Genomic DNA, 25,176 nt, shown 5'->3' on the forward strand with positions numbered 1-25,176 from the left:
AGCTTGGACTATATTTCATATTTTAAAAAAGTGGTTGAGACTTTATTAATACTAAAGAACACTTGAAAAATCCACTTCTTACCCCACCACTCTCACATAAAAACAGCTCTCCTTTGGGTTCTCATCCATGCTTTATAGATTGGCCTAATGAATCTCACGTGTCATGAGCAAAGGAAGATTTTCAAGTCACTTTTCACATAACCTGAACAATACGCTATGCACTGTGACAAGCCCAATATGAAGTATGAAGAAAGAAGATCCTCGTCTTCAAATTATATGCTTCTAAAGGGAACCCACCTGCACTGTTGGTGGGAATGTAAATGGATACAGCCACTATGGAGAACTGTATGGAGGTTCATAAAAAAACTACAAATAGAACTACCATATGACCCAGTATCCCACTACTGGGCATATACCCTGAGAAAACCATAATTCAAAAAGAGTCATGTACCACAATGTTCATTGCAGCACTATTTACAATAGCCAGGACATGGAAGCAGCCTAAGTGTCCATTGACAGATGAATGGATAAAGAAGATGTGGCATATATACACAATGGAATATTACTCAGTCATGAAAAGGAACAAAGTGAGTTATTTGTAGTGAGGTGGATGGACCTAGAGACTGTCATACAGAGTGAAGTAAGTCAAAAAGAGAAAAACAAATACCATATGCTATACATATATATGGAATTTTAAAAAGTAGTACCGATGAACCTAGTGGCAGGGCAGGAATAAAGACACAGACGTAGAGAACAGACTTGAGGGCATAGGGGGAAGGGGAAGCTGGGATGAAGTGAGAGAGTGGCATGGACATATATAAACTACCAAATGTAAAATAGCTAGCTAGTGGGAAGCAACTGCATAGCACAGGGAGATCAGCTTGGAGCTTTGTGACCACCTAGAAGGGTGGGATAGGGAGGGTGGGAGGGAGACGCAAGAGGGAGGGGATATGGGGATATATGTGTACGTATAGCTGATTCACTTTGTTGTACAGCAGAAACTAACACAACATTGTAAAGCATTTATACTCCAATAAAAATGTACAAAAAGCAAATTATATGCTTCTAGAATAAGAACTACTACATCATGAAAAGGAAAAATCACAGGCCCATTCTAGGGGGTGTTGTTGATGCCCCATCACACAGGCTGTCCACCCACCTCTGAGCTCAACTGTAGCTCCAGAGGGCAGTTCCCCAAGCTGCAGCTTTGCCCCTGATGGGCTTCCCTCTGTCTCTCCACCAGCTCTCTCGGACCCACAGCAGCTTGCTGAGTCCTTGTGTAGGGAAGTTCCAGAAGTGCCAGGGATTTGACTCCCCCAGGGCCAATATTTAACCAACAAGAAATGGAAATCTGTGGATAAAGATACTTTATTGCTGAAAAGAAGGGTGGCACACTGGGAGGAATTCAGCTGGATAGTTAAGGAGGGGTGGGTCCATAAAGAGCTTATAAAACCTTATGAGGACTTTGCCCTGAAAACAAAAGCTCTTAAAGGGATTTAAGCTAGAAGAGACATGATCAGATCTGCGCTTAAAAATTATCTCTAACTGTAGTGAATGGATTTGGGAGGGACCAGACCTGACAGTGAGACTAGTTGATCCAGATGAGGTGATGGTGAACAAGGTCAAGTAGGAAGTAGCATTAGGAGGAGAAATAAGTGACAGGACCTGGGAGACATTTAGTTGTGGAACTAGCAGACTCGGTGGCTGATTGGAAGTGGGGGAGGTGAGAGAAAGGGAGGAATGGAGGATGATGATTATTTCTCCAATTTGGATAACATTTGGTGGATAGTGGGGCTGTTCTCTAATAGGGGGAACAACAGAAGGAGCACTGGGGGAGCACTTGAGAGTGCTGGTGATGGCTGCCATTTTGGACAGGACGTACTGTTGACTTTGAGGTGCATGGTGGGAAAAGCAAGTAGAGATATCTATTGCTCAGACATCTAATGTGTCTGGAGCTTAGGAGAGAGACCTGGGCTGCAGGTGAGCACAGGGATGGCAGTGAAGCCATGGGAGGCGACGGATCACCTGAGCATTGAGTAGAATAAGAACAAGCCAGATCTTGAAGAAGTGAAATGGAGAGCCCACCAACGATTCTACAAACGTAAGCAGCCACCTGGAAGACAAAGAAAGCTTCAGAGATGCCTAGTTGAGATAAAGGCTCAGGGTGTCCTTGTTGAAAAAGCCAGTGGGGTACAAAAATAGGCAAAACTAATCTGTTTCAAGACCTGGGGAAAGTGATTGCCTTTCAGGGAATAGGTAGTGACTGGTGGAGGAGGGGGCAAAAGGGGACTTCTGTCTCTTTCTCTCTCTGGGTGCCGCTGAGATGTGTGCATGAAGTTTGTGAGAAGACTGGGGGCAGCAGGGGATGCTGGGGCTCTGACATCTGCTCCAAAGGCACAGCTTACTGTCTCGAGCTCAGACCTACAGTGCGCTGGCTGTAAAAACCCCATGCGCAGAATGAGGAATCTCCTTTTCAAGTAGACGGACACGGCCAATTGCACACTTTTAATTGTTTAATTAATGAATATTTACATTAAAAAAAGCAGTTAAGGGACTTGGCATCAAAAGCATTGACTGTGAGGCAGAGAATGGATACACGTATCATTTCCAAGTCTTCCCAGAAGGAAAATCCAGGGAGACTGAGTTTCTTGAGTTCACAATTGTGATTCTGAATACATATCGTTAGGTCTATCTGTCCTCATTTAACACTTTAGTTACAAACATTATCAACCACGCTTCCATATGAGTGCTCAGCTGGGAGAAGATTGCTTTAGTTGACAAAAACTCTTTCAGAACAAAAAAACATGTGATTTTTCATTCTTGAAAGGACTTGACCTTGTTAGAATAAATCTATTGTAGAATGCTGGGCTCTGGGATAGGGAGAGTTGAAAACCTTGCTTATGGAAGAGATTAGAACTCACCCAAACCTGTTTGGTTGAGGCACCGTAATTGGACATTCTTTGCTCTCTCTAGAGGAAAGATCAGTAAACGTTTCTTAAGGACGGCAAGTATTCTCAGATTTGCAGCTCATTCGGTCATGAGGCATGTAAACAAATGGACATGGCTACATTCAAATAAAACTTTATTTACAAAAACAGGAGGCCCAGCCTTAGTTTGCCAAAGCCTGCCATAAGGGTGAGGCTAGGGCCTGGTTCTACATTTTTTAAAAATTTAAAAAGAAAACATGAAAATTCCTTAGGTATTCCACATACACTCAGCACTTTAAATGCCAATCTAAACTTCATAAATAGCAAATGTCTTATTTACAACTGCTATAGAATGAAGTCATTTTACTATCTTCAGCCACCATAAAAGCATATTCATTTCCATTGTTGGTTGCATAGTTCCACCTCATTTGTAAAACCCTCCTGGGTATGACACTGTCTCTCTCCTACTAACCTAGTTCACAGACTTTGTGCTCCTGTTTAACCTTTTCCACTGGACTATCAGTTCTAGGAAAATAGGGATTGGGTCCTTACTCCTTTGGATGAGAGTCTGTCCAGGTAATCCATAGAGGTGTAATCATTGCACCTACACCATGTTTTATGGCCTCAGGCCCGTTGGGAACCCACATTAGTTCTTTAGGTTGTAAGAATAGTTCTGCTTAATAAAATTAGAGCTATGGTGGGGGCCTCCCTGGTGGCACAGTGGTTGAGAGTCCGCCTGCCGATGCAGGGGACACAGGTTCGTGCCCCGGTCCGGGAAGATCCCACAGGCCGCGAAGCGGCTGGGCCCGTGAGCCATGGCCGCTGAGCCTGCGTGTCCAGAGTCTGTGCTCCGCAACGGGAGAGGCCACAACAGTGAGAGGCCCGCGTACCGCAAAAAAAAAAAAAAAAATTAGACCTATGGGGTACCAAAGGGTATGTACACTAACATCCAAAAAGGAGAAATGGGTTTCCAGAACAATTCACAGACTAGAATAATGTGAATTAAAAAATAATCCTAACCTCTTTGGAACCCTGGTGGAATGTTAATGTATATTTAATAACGCAAGTGAAGTTGTATGCATTTTGCAAACAGTTTTTCTTAAAGAAGGTAACATAGCTGGCGAGCTGAATGTCAAATAAGGCTCATACTCATTAACTTGGCATGAGTTATGAAGCCCCTGATTCTCTTGAAAGACAAGCTGTATTCACTGGTTTGACTTTGAAATGTAGAAACTCAAATTTCAATCAATCCAGCAGCTAAGGATGACAGGAAATTTTACAGGACTATAAGAAATCTTCTTTTCTTATCTGGATCAGATTCCCACCAAAACGTTGAAGATTGCTGAAGGCTGCATGCTGTGTCTGAGTTTTATCAGTTGCTGTGTAATCAAATATCCTATACGTTTTCAAATCTGATAGGGTGGGCCCTATCAAAAGGACACATCTTATCAATGCCTTTGGATGCAAAGTGAAATCTCTGCCTTAATAACCGAATTTAATTCCTTCCTGTTGATCTGTGGTGTCAACATACATGCTGTCAATGTTGTCAGAAGTGCCTAACATGGGCTGCTGTGTAGACTAAGGTCTGTCCTGTCCTTTCAGTCACTGGAAAGGAATAAGGACCACATCCTTGGTTGGGTGCACACGACGACTCCGGGGCCAGAAGGGCAGGGGCAGGAGCAACCCATGTAACCTTAAATAACCTTGAAGCAGCATCACAACATCTTCTAGCAATAGACAATACCTCAAACAGAGCCTGTATGGACTATGAGAGGAAGGCAGGTCCAGCAGACATCAATTGCGTAAGTGAGGGTCAGAGAAAAATAAGGAGGTTCAGACAACTTTTGGCAAAGTAGATCACAGTGACAGGTAAATTCTTGTTAGCAAAGAAAATGCAGTTTGGTATACATCATGGAATTTTAGTATGTGTTTAAGCTGTTGGGTATATGCTACCTAAGAATACAGTCCTTTTTTCACAGGGACAGGCAGGAGGAATTATAAAGCCCTGCTGATTTTCACTGTCCTTATATCAGTATGACTACAGCCCTTCCCAGCCAACCCAAAGGGTCCAAGTGTTGGATACAAGAGTGCACTGGGTCTGGCTATGGCTGTTAGGTCTCCAGAAAGTCACTGTGTGACATGTACTCTTCAGGGTGGAAGTCTTTGAGTTGAAAACAAGTGTGACTCTTAAGTCCAAACCTCGGTGGGCACCATGGCTTCTTTGGTTCCAACAGAAGGCAGTAGGTTTTCTTCAGACAGGAAATAAAAGGGGAATTGTACCAAGAACCCACGGATCTTTTTCAGTTCTTCCTCAGCTCTAATGGGATCTTCCTTTGCTAAGATGGGCTTGCTTATAAAGTCTCTCAGCTGAATTAAATTGTGTACTTCATCATTGGGAAGGCACCGGAACACCTGATTAAATAGGAAACTGAGTGACAGGTTTAAAAGAAAGGATATCCCCTTTACTGAAAATACTCATTCCGACGGACAAAACCTTTGTTTTATGAACACATATTAATTAGTTTTATGTTACAGCGCAGACCTGATTGAAGGGTTGCTTCTTTTATTTGCTACAAAGAGAGTGCTAGGTTTGCTTCCATCAAAAAAAAAAATCAACACAGATCCTATATCTGATCTACATAAATGACTGACCTCAGGATAAAGTCAAGCTAGTGGTAAGGCGTTTCATGGGTGATACCTTACTTTTTGGATAATAATCACCCCTGAATTTCACTGGAGGCTCTGGTCTAAAAGAAAAATTGTGTATTATATTTTCTCTAACTTTTTAATTTTGAAAAATGTTTTTATCTGTACCTGTACTTAAAGTTATCAATTGTGCATGTATATTGCTAACTGAAAATAAGTTTCACACATCATAACACTTCACACCTCAATATTTCAGCATGTATTTCTTAAGAATAAGGACATGTGCCTATATAACCACAGTACAATTCTCACACCTCAGAAAATCAATTCTATGTTATTTAAGATATGGTCCATTTTCAGATTTACCCGATTATTCCCAAAATGTCTTCTATAGCTGTTATTCCTCCCAATCCAAGATCCAAGCTAGGCTGTGCCCTGCATTTTAAAAATTACATTTGAAAAGACTCCATGCACACAACCTATTTGATCATGGCCTTGAGGCCTCAGTATGAAATAAGGCTATGTAGATAGTTGTCATGTTTCATTAGAAATGATGAATTTTCTGTGCTAAGGCGACTCTGGAAGTCAGAAGAAGAATGCACTCTCACCCAGTTTATAATAGATGGTCAGTGGAACTCAGCTTGAATATTTTCTATGATGGAATGCTGGCTACTTCATGATGTAACCTGTTTCAGTGTCAGGTGACTCAACTCTTGTACACTCTTTATCATCATCAATGGACGGAACTTACCAGAAGATGCATTTAGCCTCCCTAACAAACGAAGTTGGTTTTAAAACACCTTTCCAAAATTAGAGCTGTCCAAATGAGGAAGTTTCTCATTATTAATAAGCTTCATCATTAGGATGGATACCATTTACTATATGTACTATGTGCTAAATACATTTAACAGACTGTTCTTTATCCTCACGACCACCTAGTGAATGTTCCTCCCAATTTATAGGAGAGGAAAGAAAGGAAGGCTCAGAACATCAAATTACTACACACATAGTTATATCACCAGCAACTGTGTGAGCTGGGCTGAACCCAAGTCTGACTCATTTTTTGATCCCATCTGCCTCTTTTCTCTTTGTCACTAGACATGTATAAAGGCTGGGTAACCACCTGCTAAGGATGCTTATGATGGGATTCTGGAATCTGAGACCAGAATGCCACTAAAGTCTCTTCTAAACAATAATCCATGGCTCTTTTTGACTCTGTTTTTTTAATGTCTACCAAGAAGTATTGGTTTTTTACACTCATTAAGAATACTCTGTGCCAATAATATGCAGAAATAATTATGTGCTTTTGTGACGTGATTCAATTAAAAAAGGAGCAGGATATGTGAACCTCACCTTATCATAAATTGTAGCATTTCGAGCTGCCGTTGAAACCCACACCTCCTTGAAGAATTTGTCACTCACTGGATCCTGAATGTCTTCACTAGGGCCAGAAAGATAGCCGAGGACAACCCTGAAATACAAGTGTCCTCCAAAATGAGTAAATGAAACAAAGCAGTTTGCTGCAGGTACTGTTTCTAATGGTACAGCAGTTCAGACACTCAACCACAGAAGTCCTCTTTTTTTTAAGGAAATCAAAGGAAGCCATTAAGACTAAGTGTGTGTCTGTGTGTCTATATATAAAAAAGCCCAGTTGCAAAACAAAACAAAACAAAACAGAAAAGCCTAAGTTGTTATGATGTTTGAGACAGAGAAACACCTTCATTTTGCTCTAAGAGAGTTCTTGTAATTTGGCCTAAGAGGGCGAGAACCTTGGAAGACAGGATAAGTATTCAAAGCATGTGCCTTTCATCGTGCTGAGCCTTTCCAAAAACGATCTCAGTAAATCCTCAACAGTCTTATGAAGAAGCAGCTATTAAAAAAAAAAAAAAGTAAAAGAATAGTAAAAACAAAAGAAGCAAGCATTATTATTTTCCTTTAACTGAAAAGGGAACAAAGGGGACATCCCTGGTGGCACAGTGGTTAAGACTCTGAGCTTCCAATGCAGGGGGCCCGGGTTCGATCCCTGGTCTGGGAACTAGATCCCATATGCATGCTGCAACTAAGAGTCCACATGCCACAACTAAGGAGCCCACGAGCCGCAACTAAGGAGCCCACCTGCTGCAACAAGACCCAGTGCAACCAAATAAATAAATAGATCAACAGGTTAAAAAAAAAAGAAAAGGGAACTAAGGCACAGAGAGGTCAAGTAACTCTTTCAAGGTCATACAGCTAGCAAACTGTATATCTGGGACTCCAACCAGGACCACCTGACTCCCAAACCTGTCCTCTTAACCAAGACTTGACTTTCCTTCCTCCCTCCCCACGCCTTCCTCCCTTCCTCCCTTCCTCCCTTCCTTCCTCCCTCCCTTCCTTCCTTCCTTCTTCCCTCCCTTGGGCCAAGAACTGTGCTGAACTCTAGGGTACAGAAATGAATATGAAAGACACGGAGCCTCTCTGGGTGCAGTTATACTTGGTGGGTGAGATCAACAATGAATAAAGAATCACCCTCAAAAGGAATTAATTAAAATGTGGTAAATACCAGGTGTGCTTTAAGAGTGTGAGATGGGAGTAGTCGGGGAGGCTTTTCCCTCCCCTACCTGTTTGCCTAACCTTACCTACCATCTTTCAGGATTCAGTACAAGGTCACCTCTATAAAAGTTTTTATGGCTCCCTTTCTCCCTTCTCCCATTTCTCCCCGTCAGTCCTGAGAGATCTGAACTTTCTTCCTTTGTCGCCCTCACTGTGCTTCATCTGTGCTTCGTTTTTATCAGAGCACCTGCAATACTTCATGCACTTTTTGCTTTTAATAGGCCCATCTCCCACTTCTAGCATGTAAATTCTTTAAGAGAACATGACCTGGCTATTCTCACATCCCCAGAGTACCTGGCATAAAAGAAGCCATACAGTAGATTGTTTGAATTGACCAAATATAAACAGAGGACTAGAAATAATAAGAAATTCTCAAGCAAAGCAAGACAAGTTTTAGAGGTCATATGTGAAAATTATAAAAGCGCTGGTACCTACATAAAGCCTGAATGTTAAAAAGCACTTCCATCTTAATCCGGGGAGGTAGATGGTACAGGATTCCCATTTTGCAAACGGGAAACAAAAGGTTGGAGGCATTCTATTAATAGAGCTAGAATTGAAACTGAGTCCAAAGCTCTTTGCTCACATGCCTGGTAGGTTCAAGGAATACCAAAAAGGCTTGTGCTACATTGGAAATAAAAGTGGGAGACTTCCCTGGTGGCGCAGTGGTTAAGAATCCGCCTGCCAATGCAGGGGACACGGGGTCTATCCCTGGTCTGCAAAGATCCTACATGCTGCGGAACTAAGCCCGTGAGCCACAAGTACTGAGGCTGCTCTCTAGAGCCCGTGAGCCACAACTACTGAGCCCACGTGCCGCAACTACTGAAGCCCGCATGCCTAGAGCCCGCGCGCCGCAACAAGAGAAGCCACTGCAATGAGAAGCCCACACACCGCAACGGAGAGTAGCCCCCGCTCTTTGCAACTAGAGAAAGCCCGCGCGCAGCAGCCAAGACCCAACGCAGCCAAAAATAACTAAATAACTGAATTTATTTAAAGAAAGAAAGAAAGAAAAGTGGGGAAATGGGTCTCAGAAGGACTTTGGCTTTTACATTGCATGAAATTGGGACATACTGCTGACACTGGAGCAAGGAGTGACAGGATCTGACTTAAATATTAACAAACGGCTGCTGGATTGAGAATAGACCGTGCAGGGCAAGGATTGAAACAGAGAGGTCAGTTAGGAGTCACTGCAGTGATCTCGGTGGGAGATGATGGTGGCTCGGGTGGTGGAGAGGAAGGTGGAGAGATCAGATTTCACTGATCCAGTGGACACAGGGTGTGAGAAAAAGTGAGGCATCAGGATGACTAAAAGGGCTTTGCCTTGAGCAAACAGAAGACTGTAGTTGCCATTAGCTGAGATGGGGAATTCTGTGGGTAGAGCCAGTTAGTGGGAGAAGACCAGGAATTCAGTTTTGAACCTGTTGGGACATCTATTAAATATACAAGTGGTGATGCTAAGTAGGCAGCTGGATAAAAGAATCTGGAGTTTGGGAGAGAAGGTCTGGCTGGAGATACACACTTGAGAACTGTCCACATATGTATACTCATAAAGCCATGTGACTTTAACTGACTTTACCAAAGTAGTGAGTATAGAGAGAGAAGAGGACCAGTGCACCTCAACAGTAGGGGAGAGAAGGAGCAGCCAGTGAGGCTGCAGAGAAGCCAGAGGATGGGTATCCTGGAGCCACACGGAGTCAAGTTCAGATGAGAATGGACCATTGGATTTAACAGGGTGGAGGTCATCATATTGTTACCCTCTTTGTATTTAAATGTGTAGATTTACATCATCGTTTTTAATGGTTGCAGAATTTCCCATTATGTGAAATTTTATTTAACCAGCTATTTTATTATGACCTTTTGGGTTGTTTCCAGTTTTCCATTATTATAAACAATGCTATAATGAACGTAATTTATTCATCATATATAACACTTTGTGAATTTCTATGATTATTTCACTAGGAGAAATTTAAGAATTAAAATCCTGGATCAAACAATTTGCAAAGGGCTTCCCTGGTGGCGCAGTGGTTGAGAGTCCGCCTGCCGATGCAGGGGACACGGGTTTGTGCCCTGGTCCGGGAAGATCCCACATGCCGCGGAGCGGCTGGGCCCGTGAGCCATGGCCGCTGAGCCTGCGCGTCCGAAGCCTGTGCTGTGCAACGGGAGAGGCCACAGCAGTGAGAGGCCCGCATACCGCAAAAAAAAAAAAAAACAATTTGCAAAATCTACTTCAAGAAAGGCTGTTCCAACACACATGGTATTAACCATGTGTGTTCTCCCCAGTCAACTCCAATATTATCAACTCCTGAAAAGGCTCAGCCAGGCTTATAGGGATAAAAGGGCATCACATTTTAGTTTTAGTCTTCACTTTTTCTACTATATAAAAATTTTCTAAAATAAATGGATCTGGCATCTGGGCTCACTAGGATTCCTAGAGTTTTATAACCTCAAAATTCTATTTCCACTTCAAATAATGTCTCCCTCAGACTATATGGGAATAACTTTCAAAAAGATTCTAAAGGATGATGTTTGCACCTAGATGCTGCCGCTCCTTAAGAACCAAAGCAAAATTTAACCATGCCAAATTTGAAGGACAGTGCAGGTTATAACAATAAGTCAATTATAGTAATGCCTTTGATTTGGGTGGCGTCTAACCAACTGAAAACAGAGCCGAAAGAATATTTCTATGACTTTGCTTTTAAATGAGAACAGGAGGTGAGGCAATGTGTCTATCAAGTTATCAGTTAAGAGCCTGTGTAGAGGAAAAAGTATTTAAATAAGTCTATAACAGACAATGTTCAGTAATAAATTATTTTCCCTGTCAGGTTTTTTTTTTTTTTTTTTTTTTTTTTTGCGGTATGCAGACCTCTCACTGTTGTGGCCTCTCCCGTTGCGGAGCACAGGCTCTGGACGCGCAGGCTCAACGGCCATGGCTCACGGGCCCAGCCGCTCCGCGGCATGTGGGATCTTCCCGGACCGGGGCACGAACCCGTGTCCCCTGCATCGGCAGGCGGACTCTCAACCACTGCGCCACCAGGGAAGCCCCCCTGTCAGCTTTTTAATTATAAAAATTTATACAGTAAAAATAATATGAAGTACTCTGGATGTTCTTTAGAGGAGTAAGGTTTCAGAGAAAACAAATTTGATTTTATGTTGACATGAATAATGTCAATTATTTAATGTTTAATTGTTTATGCATCAGTGGGACAGTAGGAAAACTGCAGAAAATTGTTTCTGTTCTTTCCATTCCTCATGTCTATCACTGTAAATGATTCTGAGCTCTACTTGTGTGGATAATGGTTTCTGTTGAGTGATGGTTACATCTGTAAAATTTGGATAATTTTCTAGGACTTAATGAACTGTTTGGCATGCAGTTGTGACATTTAGTGCAGTACCCTGATGGTTGATTCTATTTAGAATTGATTTCACATCGAAATGTGCCTCTCTATTTCTATTCAAAAATACCCCAGATGGAAAATGGATTGAAGTTGCATTTTTTTAAGGGAGAAAGTGGCTCTGCTCTAGGTCACATTTATCTTTGAGAATATTTCCTAATAAAAAGAGCTAAAATCAACACAAGGTTTTCATGGTGCTTTTTAATTTATTATCTGTGTCTGCCATTGTGGCAAAGTGAAAATGCTTGTTCAAGAACTGCCTCTTCAAGACAGTTTGAAAGCTGCCAGGAAAAATAAAGCATCTAGGAATAAACTTAGCATGAAATGCATAGGATCAGCATAAAACCAAAAGAACAGCAACAAAAAACTTCAATGATCACTGAAGAACAACTTCTGCTTCCAATAATGAAAACCCTAGAGCTTTACTGAAGAACAAAAAAATGTGAATCAATTGAAGTCCATACCTTGTTCCTCAATAGGATGGCTCAATATTATAAAGACATCAACTCTTTTTTATATTAATCTATAAATATACTGTAGTCCTGATCAAAAAACTAGTGAGAGAACTTGAAAAAACAATTTTAAAGTTCGTGTGGAAGAATGAATAAGAGTAGCCAAGATTATTCCGGAAAAGAATACTAATTTGGGGAAGTGGTATGGTAGGAAGTAGTATTAAAGTGCACACCTACAATAATTAAACTGGTATCATAATGGCATGCAAGGCAACAGACTTTCAATAGGAAGTAGCAGAGAGTACAGACAGGTCAGGATATGTGGCAATTCGGTGCACCATCAAGAGGCACTGCAGGTTAGAGAGGCAATGAGTACTGCAGTCATGCAGTTCTGGATCAGTTGGTTTGCCTGGGAAAAAGAGTTAGAGTCCCTACCTCATTTCTTACATTAAAATAAATTGCAGGTGTTGGCTTCCCTGGTGGCACAGTGGTTAAGAATCCGCCTGCCAATGTAGGGCACATGGGTTCGAGCCCTGGTCCGAGAAGATCCCACATACCATGGAGCCCGTGAGCCACAACTACTGAGCCTGTGCTCTAGAGCCCGCAAGCCACAACTACTGAAGCCCACGTGCCACAACTACTGAAGCCCACATGCCTAGAGCCCATGCTCTGCAACAAGAGAAGCCACCGCAATGAGAAGCCCACGCACTGCAACGAAGAGTGGCCCCGCTCGCCCAACTAGAGATAGCCCGCACGCAGCAACGAAGACCCAGCACAGCCTAAATAAATAAATAGATAAATTTATTAAAAAATTAAAATAAATTGCAGATGTTAAATGTAAAAGTAATATCAAATGAGCACTAGAAGAAAATATAAGTAAATATTTTATCTTGGGGAAGCTATTCTAAGCATATTTTTTAAAAGGGGGGAAAAGAAAAAAACTGATAGATTTGATTAATAAGAACTGATCGTTCGGGCTTCCCTGGTGGCGCAGTGGTTGAGAGTCCGCCTGCCGATGCAGGGGACACGGGTTTGTGCCCCGGTCCGGGAAGATCCCACATGCCGCGGAGCGGCTGGGCCCGTGAGCCATGGCCGCTGAGCCTGCGCGTCCAGAGCCTGTACTCCACAACGGGAGAGGCCACGACAGTGAGAGGCCTGCGTACCGCAAAAAAAAACCAAAAACGAATTGATGGTTCCCCCAAATACTCAAATATGATTAAAAGGCAATTGGCAAATCAGCTTTGCAACAAATGGGAGAAAGAAATTAGGCTCTTATGTACTTAAATTACTGATAAATCATTAAAAGAAAGTGAAACATTGCAACAAAATGGGCAAAGGACATGAATAGTCTAGACAGTTTGCAAAAGAACAATTACAAATGGCTAATGGATACATTTTTAAACCCTCAAATTTCAAATTAAGATAATGAAATTCCATTTGAAAGCCAACAAATCGGCAAAGATAATAATAGAACTCAGAGGGCAAAGGAAATTGCACACTTCCTTTGGTTAGAAATCCTATAGTTAGGATTTAGTTAAGGAAACAACTAAGAAGGTAAGCAAGATACTATCTACAACCATACCCACTTTTTTATATCAGCGAAAAATCTGCCCATCAATGAGGTTTTGGTTAAAGGAATTATGGTGGGCTCAAACAATGTAATACAATGCAGCCATTAAATGTTATAGAAGAACGCAATGACATGGAAAAGTGTGTGTAACATTATTTAAGTAATAAAGGACTTTGTAGAACTGCAAGATCCTAATTATGTTTTAAAAAAGAAATACAGTAGTGAATATTTATATATAGATAAAAAGTGGAATGATATACATCAAATGTTAAAATTGCTAGCACTGGGTGATGGGATTACAGATCAATTTAATTTCCTTATTGCTTTTCTGTTTGCCAAATTTTCTACAATGAAAAATATGTTGTAATCAGAACCCTCTCCCTCTATAATTATTATACATTTAGAAAGTTATAAAGGAGGCTACGCCTTTAAAGAGAATACTTAAGTTCTTATGGAACTGAAAAGGTGTGACATTTATTTCTAGCTTACAGGAGGAAATATTTGTTTCCTTATATGAGCTGCAGTAGGCAATCAATGGGTTGATTAACAGTGGGTTGCTAATCTTAAACTCTCCCCTGCTAAACAAAACAAATTAACATTAGAAGTCAATTAAAATATCAATGGTCTAAAAAAAAACAAAAACAAAAACCTTACTGACAAAACAATTAGTAACAAAGGCGACAAATACAGCAATAAAAACTGTGAGAAGGTCTGACAGTCAAATTTTGAGGGATGGATTTGCTGAGCTCCTGGGGCAGAGGGAGCCTAAGGAACGTCTCTGGAACTGAAGCTTGGTCCTCAAAAGCCAGAGTCTGGAGTGAGGTAGGAGGTAAGGGCCGCCAGCATTTGCAGGAGGGAAGTGCTGGTTTTGTGCCCATTTGCAAGTGAGCCAGTTTTCAGAAGCGACCATTAACACTGGAAGGGTTAAAACAACAGCACCACAACAGTATCTGTGCAGTGCCTTTCATCAAATAGCTTAAAATACCACCCTTAATCGGGGACACTTGGCTCTATCTCACCATAGCGGCCACACTGAAATCCCATCCTGGCCAATATAGTTCTAGAATCTTATAATTGTGGACTTCCTGCAAAAGCCTACAGGTGGGAGAGTGGTCAGGGTGTGTTCCACAGACAGTGGGGAGCTTAGTGTGTCTTCAGTGGGCTGGGGGAGAGGGTCAGGAGATAGATAAGAAGCCATTTGAAAAAGAGAGATAAGAAGGCATTGAGGATTGGTTGAATAGCGGAGTGATAGGACCTGCGTTAGGTTCTCGAAGGATCACTCTGACAACTGAGACTGGACTACAGGGGCTGGCATGGGGCCAGTTAGAGCCCCGCCCAGGAAAGTTCTCAGTAACACTTAACTGAATGAAGCACTTATTTAGGGATACACACCCCCTGCTACTTAGCCCAGTGCTCTCTCTGTTGGACCACAGGTTTGTTTAAAATTCACATCTTCTTGCAGAAGATCAGGAAGCTTCCATGTCTGGAGTCATCTTAAATCTGAGAAATGAAGTTTCCACATTTAATTTAACACCAGTAGTCACTAGCTTTCTCCTTTAGTAATTTTTATCATACCCTTACATCGCTGGAACTATTTCAATTTCTAAAAATGGACTCACTATAAAAAACTTAAATAGACACTAGATGGTTTGACCTGGTCCTAAATCAATTAATAGATTTAAAATGCTAGTTTTCTCCATTACACATAAAAATAATAAAAGCTGTTCAAACAGGAAATTTTTATGCCCCACACAGAGCCATTTTGTATACGACTGGTGTGGTTCACGCTGTTTTGGACAAAGAAGAACCTGGAGATGGCATGTGTGCTAAGGGCCAGAGGCTGGGCTGGGCTCCATTGCCCACTGCAGCGGGATTATGTGAGGGAGACCCAGCTTCCGAGACCCACCGAAAGCACTGCAGCCGAAGTCCTAGGGCGAAGTGGCCAGCTTGGTACTCTTTTCCATCCATTACTGAAGGGACCGTCTCCGTGTCCTGCACAATGACAGCCATTTCACTGTCCCGTTTTCCCAGCATGCTTCGGTCGTTTATGTTGGCAGAGCCTATAAAGAGAAACAGTGAAACTGAACAATTTTCTTATTCCGGCAGACACTCATTTGCCCTCCAGACTCAATTCTTGCTTGCTAAAAAAACCCCCTAATTTTGTTCAGGTATCAAGAGATGCTGTGCTCTAGGAAGGCAGGGCGCTCCCTAACCCAAGGGTAAATCTTGATCAGTCTAAGGCCAGTCATGGTCATTTCACTGTTTTTGCCAGTGATTGGCTTAGAAATGGGCCCTTGTCATGATTCTAGTCAATGCAACATAAGGCAAATCTGCCAGGGGCTTCTGAGAAAGTTTTTCTCTTTCTTATAAATAGACAGAAGAAGAAGATGGTGTCACTGCCAGTCTTTGGATACTCTGGCTTGAAGGGTTGCATGAGGACATGATTGTGGGAGCTGCTGCAGCCACTTTGTAACCAAGGGACAAACAGACAAGTTGAACATGGCAGAGCAGAAAGAAGAAAGACTCTGGGTCTTTAAGTCACTGAGCTGGCCAACCCTAGAACCTTCTTATTTTCTGTTATGTGAAGTAATACATTTCCCTTATTGTTTCACATACTTCTAGCTGAATTTTCTATCTTGTGGCTCAAAGGATTCTAACTGATATAGTCATTAAGCACACAAAGAAACAAGAACACTTACCAGCTCAGTGCAGTAAGGTTTCATGCTTAAGAATCACACTCTGTAGACTTTAACTCATGGTCACATAATTATAAATGTCAAAACACAAAAGGACCTTCACAAGCAATATAGTCCACTCCCAAATACAGATTATCATTAGTGGCTTTGGGTTTTCATTCTCTTGCCTCACTTGTGTGGCATGCCAACAGCTTCTGTATCAACTTCCCTCCATTCTATTTTTAAATCCAAAGGAGCTGAGAATGCTGACTTTCACATGTGAAGGGCAAGTATTTGAATATTAGTTCAACCTGCACTTCCTGAGCTCCTCTGCTGTGTATTCAAAAACCTTGCAACATTTTTGCATTAATCATTGTGGATCCACAGGTGTTTTTTTTTTCCGGTACGCGGGCCTCTCACTGTTGTGGCCTCTCCCGTTGCGGCACACAGGCTCCGGACACGCAGGCTCAGCGGCCATGGCTCACGGGCCCAGCCACTCCGCGGCATGGGATCTTCCCGGACCGGGGTACGAACCCGTGTCCCCTGCATCGGCAGGCGGACTCTCAACCACTGCGCCACCAGGGAAGCCCCAGGATCCACACTTTTGAATCCTTGAGGTGTCCTACAAACTACAAAAGGGGCCTGACTCTTTTTTCTTCTTGGTCCTCTTGCCCTAGTCCCACACTCCACTGCTTCTGCAGACAGGGTGCAGAAGAGTTAGGTTGAACACAAGCTCGGGCTACTGTCTGTGATGGGGACCATCAGGGTGTAAGGTGTTAGCAGTGCTACCCAGAGCCCAGACGGTGGGATGTTGGACGTGAGAGGAAGCTGGCTCCTGCTGAAGAGTCTATACTGCCATTTGCTACAATATGGTCACATAGTTAATACACAACTCTATGATAACTGTGGATGGGAACGGTGTCCCATAGGGACTCTGGGTGACAGAAAGGATGGAGCACCTCACAGAAAGCTGGGAGCACCATTAGAGCGCTGTAAGGTGGGCCCCACCTTTGAAACACTTTGTTTTGTTAGCAACAAATCAACCTTTATACATACACTTACATTTTAATTACACTATAAAATTTGTAGCCATGTCTTTGGGCTTAACATGGGGCCCAGCATTAATTTGGGCAAAGTCATTTAATCTTTCTCAGCTTTAATTTGATCTTTTATAAATCGAGATAATAATACAGACCTTGTAGGGTTGTTGTAAAAATTAAGTAAGACCATGTGAAAGCACTTACTGATCTATAAACTGTCCCACAAATGCTAATTATTACTGGCATTATTATCAGATACTTGTTACCGCGAGAATATCTGCACTAGAGAACATTACCATAGGAAGGGAAGACTTGCTGGCATGTAGCGTTTGTATCAAAGAAGCCTCCTCTCTGGGTGAATCAACTGTCAGGGGCAAGAAATAAGGACTCCATAGTGCTGCTTTGGGACATCACTACCACGGGGCCCCAGCAGAGGCCACTCTCGGGCTGGGGCTGCCAAATTGGGAGGACATAGCTGCTCTTCACCGTCAGGGAGACTGGGGATGTGAGCCCCCTGGAAAGCCACACACACACACACACACACACACACACACACACACACACACACACACACACACACACACACACACACACACACACACACACACACACACACACACACACACACACACACACACACACACACACACACACACTTTCACACCAGTCCTCTCAGACTCCTTCCCATCACCAGGGGAGGAATGCATTCCTGGCCTTCTGAGCTGGAATTCTTAGAGGGTGTGGTTCTCGTACTTCCAGGGCCCATCTGGAGTTTCCCAGAGCGCTGACTCTCAACCACACTGGATAAGTGAGTTGGCTACTACTTAATAGGAATGTGAAGAAAGGGAAGAGAAAATTTCAGGTGAATTTAATAAATGAGATACCAAAAATGAGATATTGATGGATGTAAATGTTACCCTCCCTTCTTGTTGTTAAACATTCCCATATTCTGAAAATCAAATTCAGAACAGCAGGTATAGTATTAACCCATTTCTATAGAACATACTAGGAAGAAGAGAGGGCAAGTGACCTCTAGAAAGATGCACACTGAAGGGTAAGAGTGGTGAGTACCTTCTGGCAAAGACAGGGAGACAATAAGGGGAACTTTGACCTTTTACTCTCTATGAGTCCTTAGAGTTTTAATTGTTTACAAGAAATACACTCTGTTTTCATGTACTATGTTTTATGGTAACTGCAATCCCTTGGTTTATTAGGACATTGCCTTGATAATTTTTGGAAAATGACCTTTTCTAAGTTTGCTCTTAGGAACTTTTTAAACAGTATGTAATATAGCAAAATAGAAAACAGTATATGAAAACATAAGTCCAACTTAGGTAATAATTTTAGAAAATCACTGAACTTATCACCCAAGCTGAAAAACAGAACATTACCACATCCCAGAAGCCCTCCGCTGTCTTCCCATTAAAGACCTTCCCTTCCTAAGAGAGAATCTGTATAGAATTTTGTGTTCATCATGCTCTGATGATGTTTTCCTAAACAAAAAAAGTTTACTTTTGGCTTATTTTTAATTTGTATAAGTGGAATCATATAGAAGATAAACTTTGGAGATTTGCTTCTTTCATTCAAAATCATGTCTTTGGGATTTACCTATGCATAATTGTAATGCATTATTTTCCTTGAATGAACACCCCCAAACATTTTATTTTATTTTTATTTTTTCCTCACTCCTGGGCAGCCTAAATAGCACAGGTGGGAACCCAGGTGGAAGCATCACCCCCCCCCGCCCCCCCCCCCCCCCCCCCCCCGTTTATCACCTAACCTAACACAATGATAAAGAAAAGAGGACAAGAACAAAGTACCCTATGAGGTGTGGAATGCAAGATAAGCAGTCTGGCAGAGGCTAAAAATCCCCTTTTTACATGGGCTGCTTGCAATCTTGGAATCTCAGTTACCTTCACCACCCAGTGCCTATTTCAGCCTTACTCACCTTTCAGGTCTCAGTTTAGACATCACTTCCCACCTCTCCTCTCTCCCTGTCTCCCTCTCCCTCCCTCCACCCCATTTCTCCCTCCCCCCTCCCTCTCCTTCTCTCTCTCTCTCTATGTATATATACATATGCACATAGAGAGAGAGAGAAACAGTATATTCTCATAGCGCCTCATTTGTCTGTAGCTTACCCGATTTTCCCCACTAGATGGTAAACTCCCCAAAGGGAGAATTCATTCACTCTTGGGGTTTAAAACACAGAGGGGACGTGTTTAACACGTTTTTTATTAGTGGATGCCTTTAGACGGGGCTTGCCTCTCATGTGCCACAGTTCCTCCAGCCCCGCCCCCGACTGCATCTTTTTGTCATAAGAATGGATCATTCGTTGACCTGCCTGACCCCCCAGCCCCCCACCTCCTGCATCCCAGACCAGAGTAGGCCCTCAATAAGCATTTATCAGAGGGATGATTTTTTTCTTTTCAGGTTGGGTAAAGCACAGAACAAGATGGGAGTCAGTATTTCTTTAACGACCCCTGCCCCTCACTAGCTATGGCCCTCAAGACTGGACTGTCTTTACCTGCAGGAGTCCCGATGCCAAAAGCTCAGCCTCTCTGTACACCTGTGCCAAACTGAATCGAAGAGACAGAGTTTTGGGCGAAGTAGAAAAGGATAGCTTTCCTGCTTTGTCAGGCAAAGGGGAACACAGTGGGATCCTGCCTTGAAAAACTGTGTCCCACCCAAACTTATTTTTTCATTCTACTGTTGATGGATGTTTGGGTCGTTTCCAGAGTTTTGCTATAATACACAATTATGTTCTGCATAGTTGTGTATGTTTCCTGGTATACACATGTGGGAGTTTACCTGGGCTCTGTATGCAAGAGTGGAGTCTCTGGTGTTCTTCAGTGTCGTCAATACTTGGATTGTCCAATTTTTTTTTTTTTTTTTTTTTTTTTGCGGTACGTGGGCCTCTCACTGCTGTGGCCTCTCCTGCTGCGGAGCACAGGCTCCGGACGCGCAGGCTCAGCGGCCATGGCTCACGGGCCCAGCCGCTCCGCAGCATGTGGGATCCTCCCGGACCGGGGCACGAACCCCTGTCCCCTGCATCGGCAGGTGGACTCTCAACCACTGTGCCACCAGGGAAGCCCATGGATTGTCCAATTTTTAATTTTTGCCAATTGGTATTTTGAAAACCTGTTCTTTGTCTCATTATTATATTAATGAGGATGAACATGTTTCATATACTTATGGGCTTCAGGTATGTCCTCTTTGGGGACGTTCCTATACAGTTCCTTTGCCCATCTTTCTTCAGATACTGTCTTTACTTATTGATTTAAGGAGTTCTTTATATGTTTTGAATATTAACTGTATTGCAAATACCTTTTTCAGTTTGTGGTTTATCTTTTTGTTCTATTTATGGCATCTTTTAATGAATAAAGTTCTGAATTTTAATGCAGTTGGATTTATCTGTCATTTCCTTTGTGGTTTTGCTTTTTTAAAATGTCCTGTTTCAGAAATTGTGAATTCTTCTGTGGTAGGCAGAAAAACGGCTCCCAAAGATGACTATGTCCTAATTCCCAAAGCCTGTGAATATGTTATATTACATGGCAAAGGGGAATTAAGGCTGCAGGTGGAGGTGGAATTAAGGGTGCTAATCAGCTAGCCTTAAACATAAGGAGATTATCCCGGATTATTCAGGTGGGCCCAGGATAATCACAAGAGTCTTTAAAAGTAAAGGGGATTCAGAGAGAGATGCGGTTACAGAAGAATGGGTTAACACTTTGAGAACTTTCAGAGACATCTAACATTGCTGCCTTCAAAGATGGAAGAAGGGAGGCATGAACCAAGGAATGTGGGCAGCCCGGAGAAGCTGGAAAAGGCAGGGAAATGGATTCATCTTTAGAGCCTCCAGAAGGGAACACAGCCCTGCTGATACCCTGATTTTAGCCCAGTGAGACCCATGTTGAACTTCTAACCTATAGAATGGTTAGATAATACATTTGTGCTGATTTAAACCAGTAAGTTTGTGGTCATTTGTTACAGCAGTAATAGACAACTAACACACAAACTCTACCCTGTTCTAGCTGACTTGTTTTAAAGGAAAACTGATTCTTCAATTGAGCGTCAGTGGGCTACTCAGTACTTTCTACCCGCTTGTGTTCCCTGTGCCTCCAGTTTGGGAGTTCTCAGCTTGACTACACAGCGGCATTACCTAGGAAGCTTTCAAAAGATATTGGTGCCAAAACAAAAACAAAAAGCAAAAGAACCTTGATGCCTGGGTCTCAAACCAGACCAATGAGTCAGAATTTCTGGAAGTAGGAACCAGGCATTAATATTTTCCCCTAATACCACTCCATCCCTTCATCTATCAATTAATCCCTCTTCGGGGGGGGGGGGAATCTATTTGAAAGTAAATTGCAGACATGAATAATCTTCCCCCTAAATGATAGTTTCATTTATCTGAACTGAAACTCATCTGTGTTCAAAATTGTTCTGTGGTGACAGTGAAAACATTTTAGGGGCTGATTGACTGAGTGGAGACAGGAAGACACCTGTCAGAGTGATGGAAATATTCTGTATCTTGTTCTGGGTGGTGGTTACATGAATGTAAACATATGTGAATATTCATTAGGCTGTACACTTATGCAATTTACTATATATAATAGCTTAATTAAAAAAGGATAGTCCACCAAAAAAAAGCCACCAGGCAAACCTAAGGCAGCCAGGGTTGAGACCCACGGGACTCGCTCTTTACTGGGGTGGCCTTTCAACTACAGACTCTCAACAGCTGCTCTCGAGCCTGCCCCTTAAGCACTGATATCCATTCTCTCTCCATAGTTTCCCACATACCCACCTTCGCTGACAGTCTCTGGACCTTCTCGCAACCAGTTCATCAATATCCATCCCGATGTTTCTGGTGTTTCGTGGAAAGAATACCTGCCTCCCCTGTAGCCCATGAGCTGTGTAGGGCAGTGGCACTGTGTGATCATGTTTTGTATCTCCCTATTGTGTTGTGCAATGGATTAGTGAATACTAAAAAAAATCATTTCACTTAGTCAACAGGATAGACTTAAATTCTATTTAAGGATAGCCTTGTTTTGTTTAGGAAAGCAAATAAATGTTAGTTCTGTTAAGTGCCAGTAAGATGAATTAGAAAATTGGACTTGGTCACAGATTTTGGGACCAACAGGGCCACCGGGGGTAAGAGATAATTAAAGGTACACACAAAAGAGATCCCAATGTGAGAAACCAAGTATTTCCTTGTGAGGAAAAAAAATGAGGATAAACCATTAGTCATTTTTCTTACGTCAACTATTCAATAATTCTGGCATAAGTCTGCCATGTTAGAAAATTTAATCACAGGTTACTTTAATTCCTTTTAAGCTCTCAACTACTTGCTTAACACCTGTAAAATACTGTCAACCTAACTTCTCAAGTTCCTCTTTGAGAATTTTAAACATTGTTCTCTGTCTGTGTTATGAAAACAGGCCAGATATCTGAGAGCAGCAATAACAAGCCTGCTTCTCCTAGAGTTTCCACTGAGATAAAAAGAACAAAAGTACCTGTGGATTTTCCACGGGGGAAATGTGTTCTGCCCTCGGGGAAGGAGAAAAAGAAATGCAGCCTCTGAAGACTAACAAGTGAGACCTCGTCATACTCCCAAGGCCACATCTTCAGTTTCAAGAAAGTCGGTAAGAATGACGTGCAAAATGGATCAGTTATTGCTAGCCTAAATAAACTGTAGCCTTTGAGGGGTCAGAGACCTTTCAAGAAAATAAGTCAACTAAAAAACTCCACAAATCTGTTTAACTGTTAGCTCAGATACTGAAAACTGCTTTGCATTTATACTTGATGTAAAGTAAAGCAGGCTGAAGGTCAAAATGACCTTTAAAAGGAAAATATTTACATCTGTCAATTTTTACTTCAAGAGTTCTGAAATCTTGCTGAAGAGATCAACTGAATTTTATCTGGCTTTGTTTGTTTTTTCATTTCAGCAAAATCAATATTTTTCCTTTCCTTACTGTCATTGCCAAATTCAATATAAAAATATTCTGAGATTGGCTTCTGAAAAGCAAGACCAGAATAGCTTGTGGGAAATAAGAGAAAACTTGTATATTGGGGGAAGTAAGGGAGGAAATAAATCCTTAAAGAGCTTTGATCCCTATTGAGCAAGAACTTGAAGACACAAGATATTTTTCTTAAATGCCCGATAAGTATTAAAAGAATGTCTGGGGCTTCCCTGGCGGCGCGGTGGTTGAAAGTCCGCCTGCCGATGCAGGGCACACGAGTTCGTGCCCCGGTCCGGGAAGATCCCACATGCCGCGGAGCGGCTGGGCCCGTGAGCCATAGCCGCTGAGACTGCGCATCCGGAGCCTGTGCTCCGCAACCGGAGAGGCCACAACAGTGAGAGGCCCGCGTACCGCAAAAAAAAAAAAAAAAAAAAAAAAAAGAATGTCTGTGTGTGTACACACACGTATATATATATATATATATATATATATATATATATATATATATGTATCACCACACTGTGGTCTATATATTTTCTGGCTTCTGAACTACTTTTTCTTTTCAAATCATCTTCCAGACAAGACAGTCTCATTACTCCTAGGTATGAATTTTTTTTTTCTTTTCTCAGTGGAAGATAGACCTGGAAAAGGCATATTTACTGCCAAAATTTTTCGAAACACCCCATGACACTTAATTTCTTAAAGAATAGTTAAGTATCTTATTATAGCTGAGAAACTATATTTTATTTAAAATGGATGAGTGGAATTCCCAATAGTGGGACACAGCATATCTCTAAGTAACATCCCCCCACCCTTGTCAATTCATTTATCTGGCTGGTTATTTATACTCTATTTCTCCTCCTGGCCTTTCAGTGTTTGTGTAACATGATATTAGAAGGCAAACCAATTCAATGATGGGAAAATGAAGCTTTTCAGGTGTATACAAGAATGAAGCTGCAAACCCACCCCTCTGGTCAAGATCTAATCTGGGTAGAATGTACAACCAGTAACTCTCCTGAATCTGTCAGTGGGGCGAGGACTGCAGGAACAGACTGCAGACCTTAGTCTAGGACTACATCATATCATTACTACACAATGTCCACCTCACTCCCGCCCCCAACAAAGCTGGTCTGCTCTGCACTCTGATTAATAACGTCCAAAACATTGACTCCGCGGAAAAAATGGTAAGCACAGAGGCAGCAATATTTTAATATCCTTCCGATCCTAACTCTCGCAAAACTTCAGATCTGTGGTAATGCTTAGGTGGGTGTGATGCGTGCACGTACAAATTACCATGAGGTACTCATTTGTGACACATTTCCCTCCCCACATCTCCTCCTTCCAAGCCCAGAAATCTAGGTACTTGGCTTCAAAATAAAAATAAGGAAATAATAAAGAATTAATGAGAGCAGGCTGATTATTGCACTGCTGGGTTAAATTGCTGTCTCTGGACACTGTAATTTACACGATGGCCATTTGATTGTTCTGTGCCTCTGTTACTTCATAGATAAAAGCAGGGATTAGACAGGACATAAGCAAAAAAGATTGCTTCGGAAATGTTTTAGATAACTGTGTGACTGTCCCTTTCAACTGCAAAGGAAGCTTTAGAGGAATAAAAAGAAAGATTGTTGCATGAGGTAAGTCAACTAACAAGGAATACAATTAGAGACCAAGTACTTACCAATAATAACAGTGTTGTCATCAGCAATTAGCAACTTGCTGTGGACATAGACAAGCTCAGTGACTAGGTTTCCTTCAAGCTCTGCGTGTGTTCTAAGACCACAGAAGGATATGTAATTTATCCACTGATTGCCGACTGTAAATTAAATAAGAAATCACTAAAATTAATATGACCAAGCTCAATAATGGCACCTTAAATTTTACTGTCTTTCAAAACAAATATACCACATAAACAGGTTAAGAATGGATTGTAA

At 42.0% G+C, this 25,176-nt stretch overlaps 1 protein-coding gene across 2 annotated transcripts in view; it reads right to left on the reverse strand.

Annotated features, from left to right (window-relative positions):
• Nucleotides 1-4,647: 4,647 nt before the first annotated feature.
• Nucleotides 4,648-25,176, reverse strand: part of PLD1 (phospholipase D1) — a gene marked incomplete at its 5' end in the record, with an annotated part of 113,912 nt that continues 93,383 nt past the window's right edge. For both annotated transcript variants that reach the window (XM_082654763.1, XM_082654762.1), the window contains 4 exons: nucleotides 4,648-5,339; nucleotides 6,927-7,044; nucleotides 15,480-15,633; nucleotides 24,924-25,058. In XM_082654763.1, coding sequence (XP_082510889.1) covers nucleotides 5,115-5,339; nucleotides 6,927-7,044; nucleotides 15,480-15,633; nucleotides 24,924-25,058 — 632 coding nt within the window. In that variant the 3' untranslated portion in view covers nucleotides 4,648-5,114. The remainder of the gene's footprint in view (nucleotides 5,340-6,926; nucleotides 7,045-15,479; nucleotides 15,634-24,923; nucleotides 25,059-25,176) is intronic.

The sequence above is a fragment of the Grampus griseus genome (genome assembly GCF_964374135.1).
Source record: "Grampus griseus genome assembly, chromosome: 5".
Taxonomy (NCBI): Eukaryota; Metazoa; Chordata; class Mammalia; order Artiodactyla; family Delphinidae; genus Grampus; species Grampus griseus.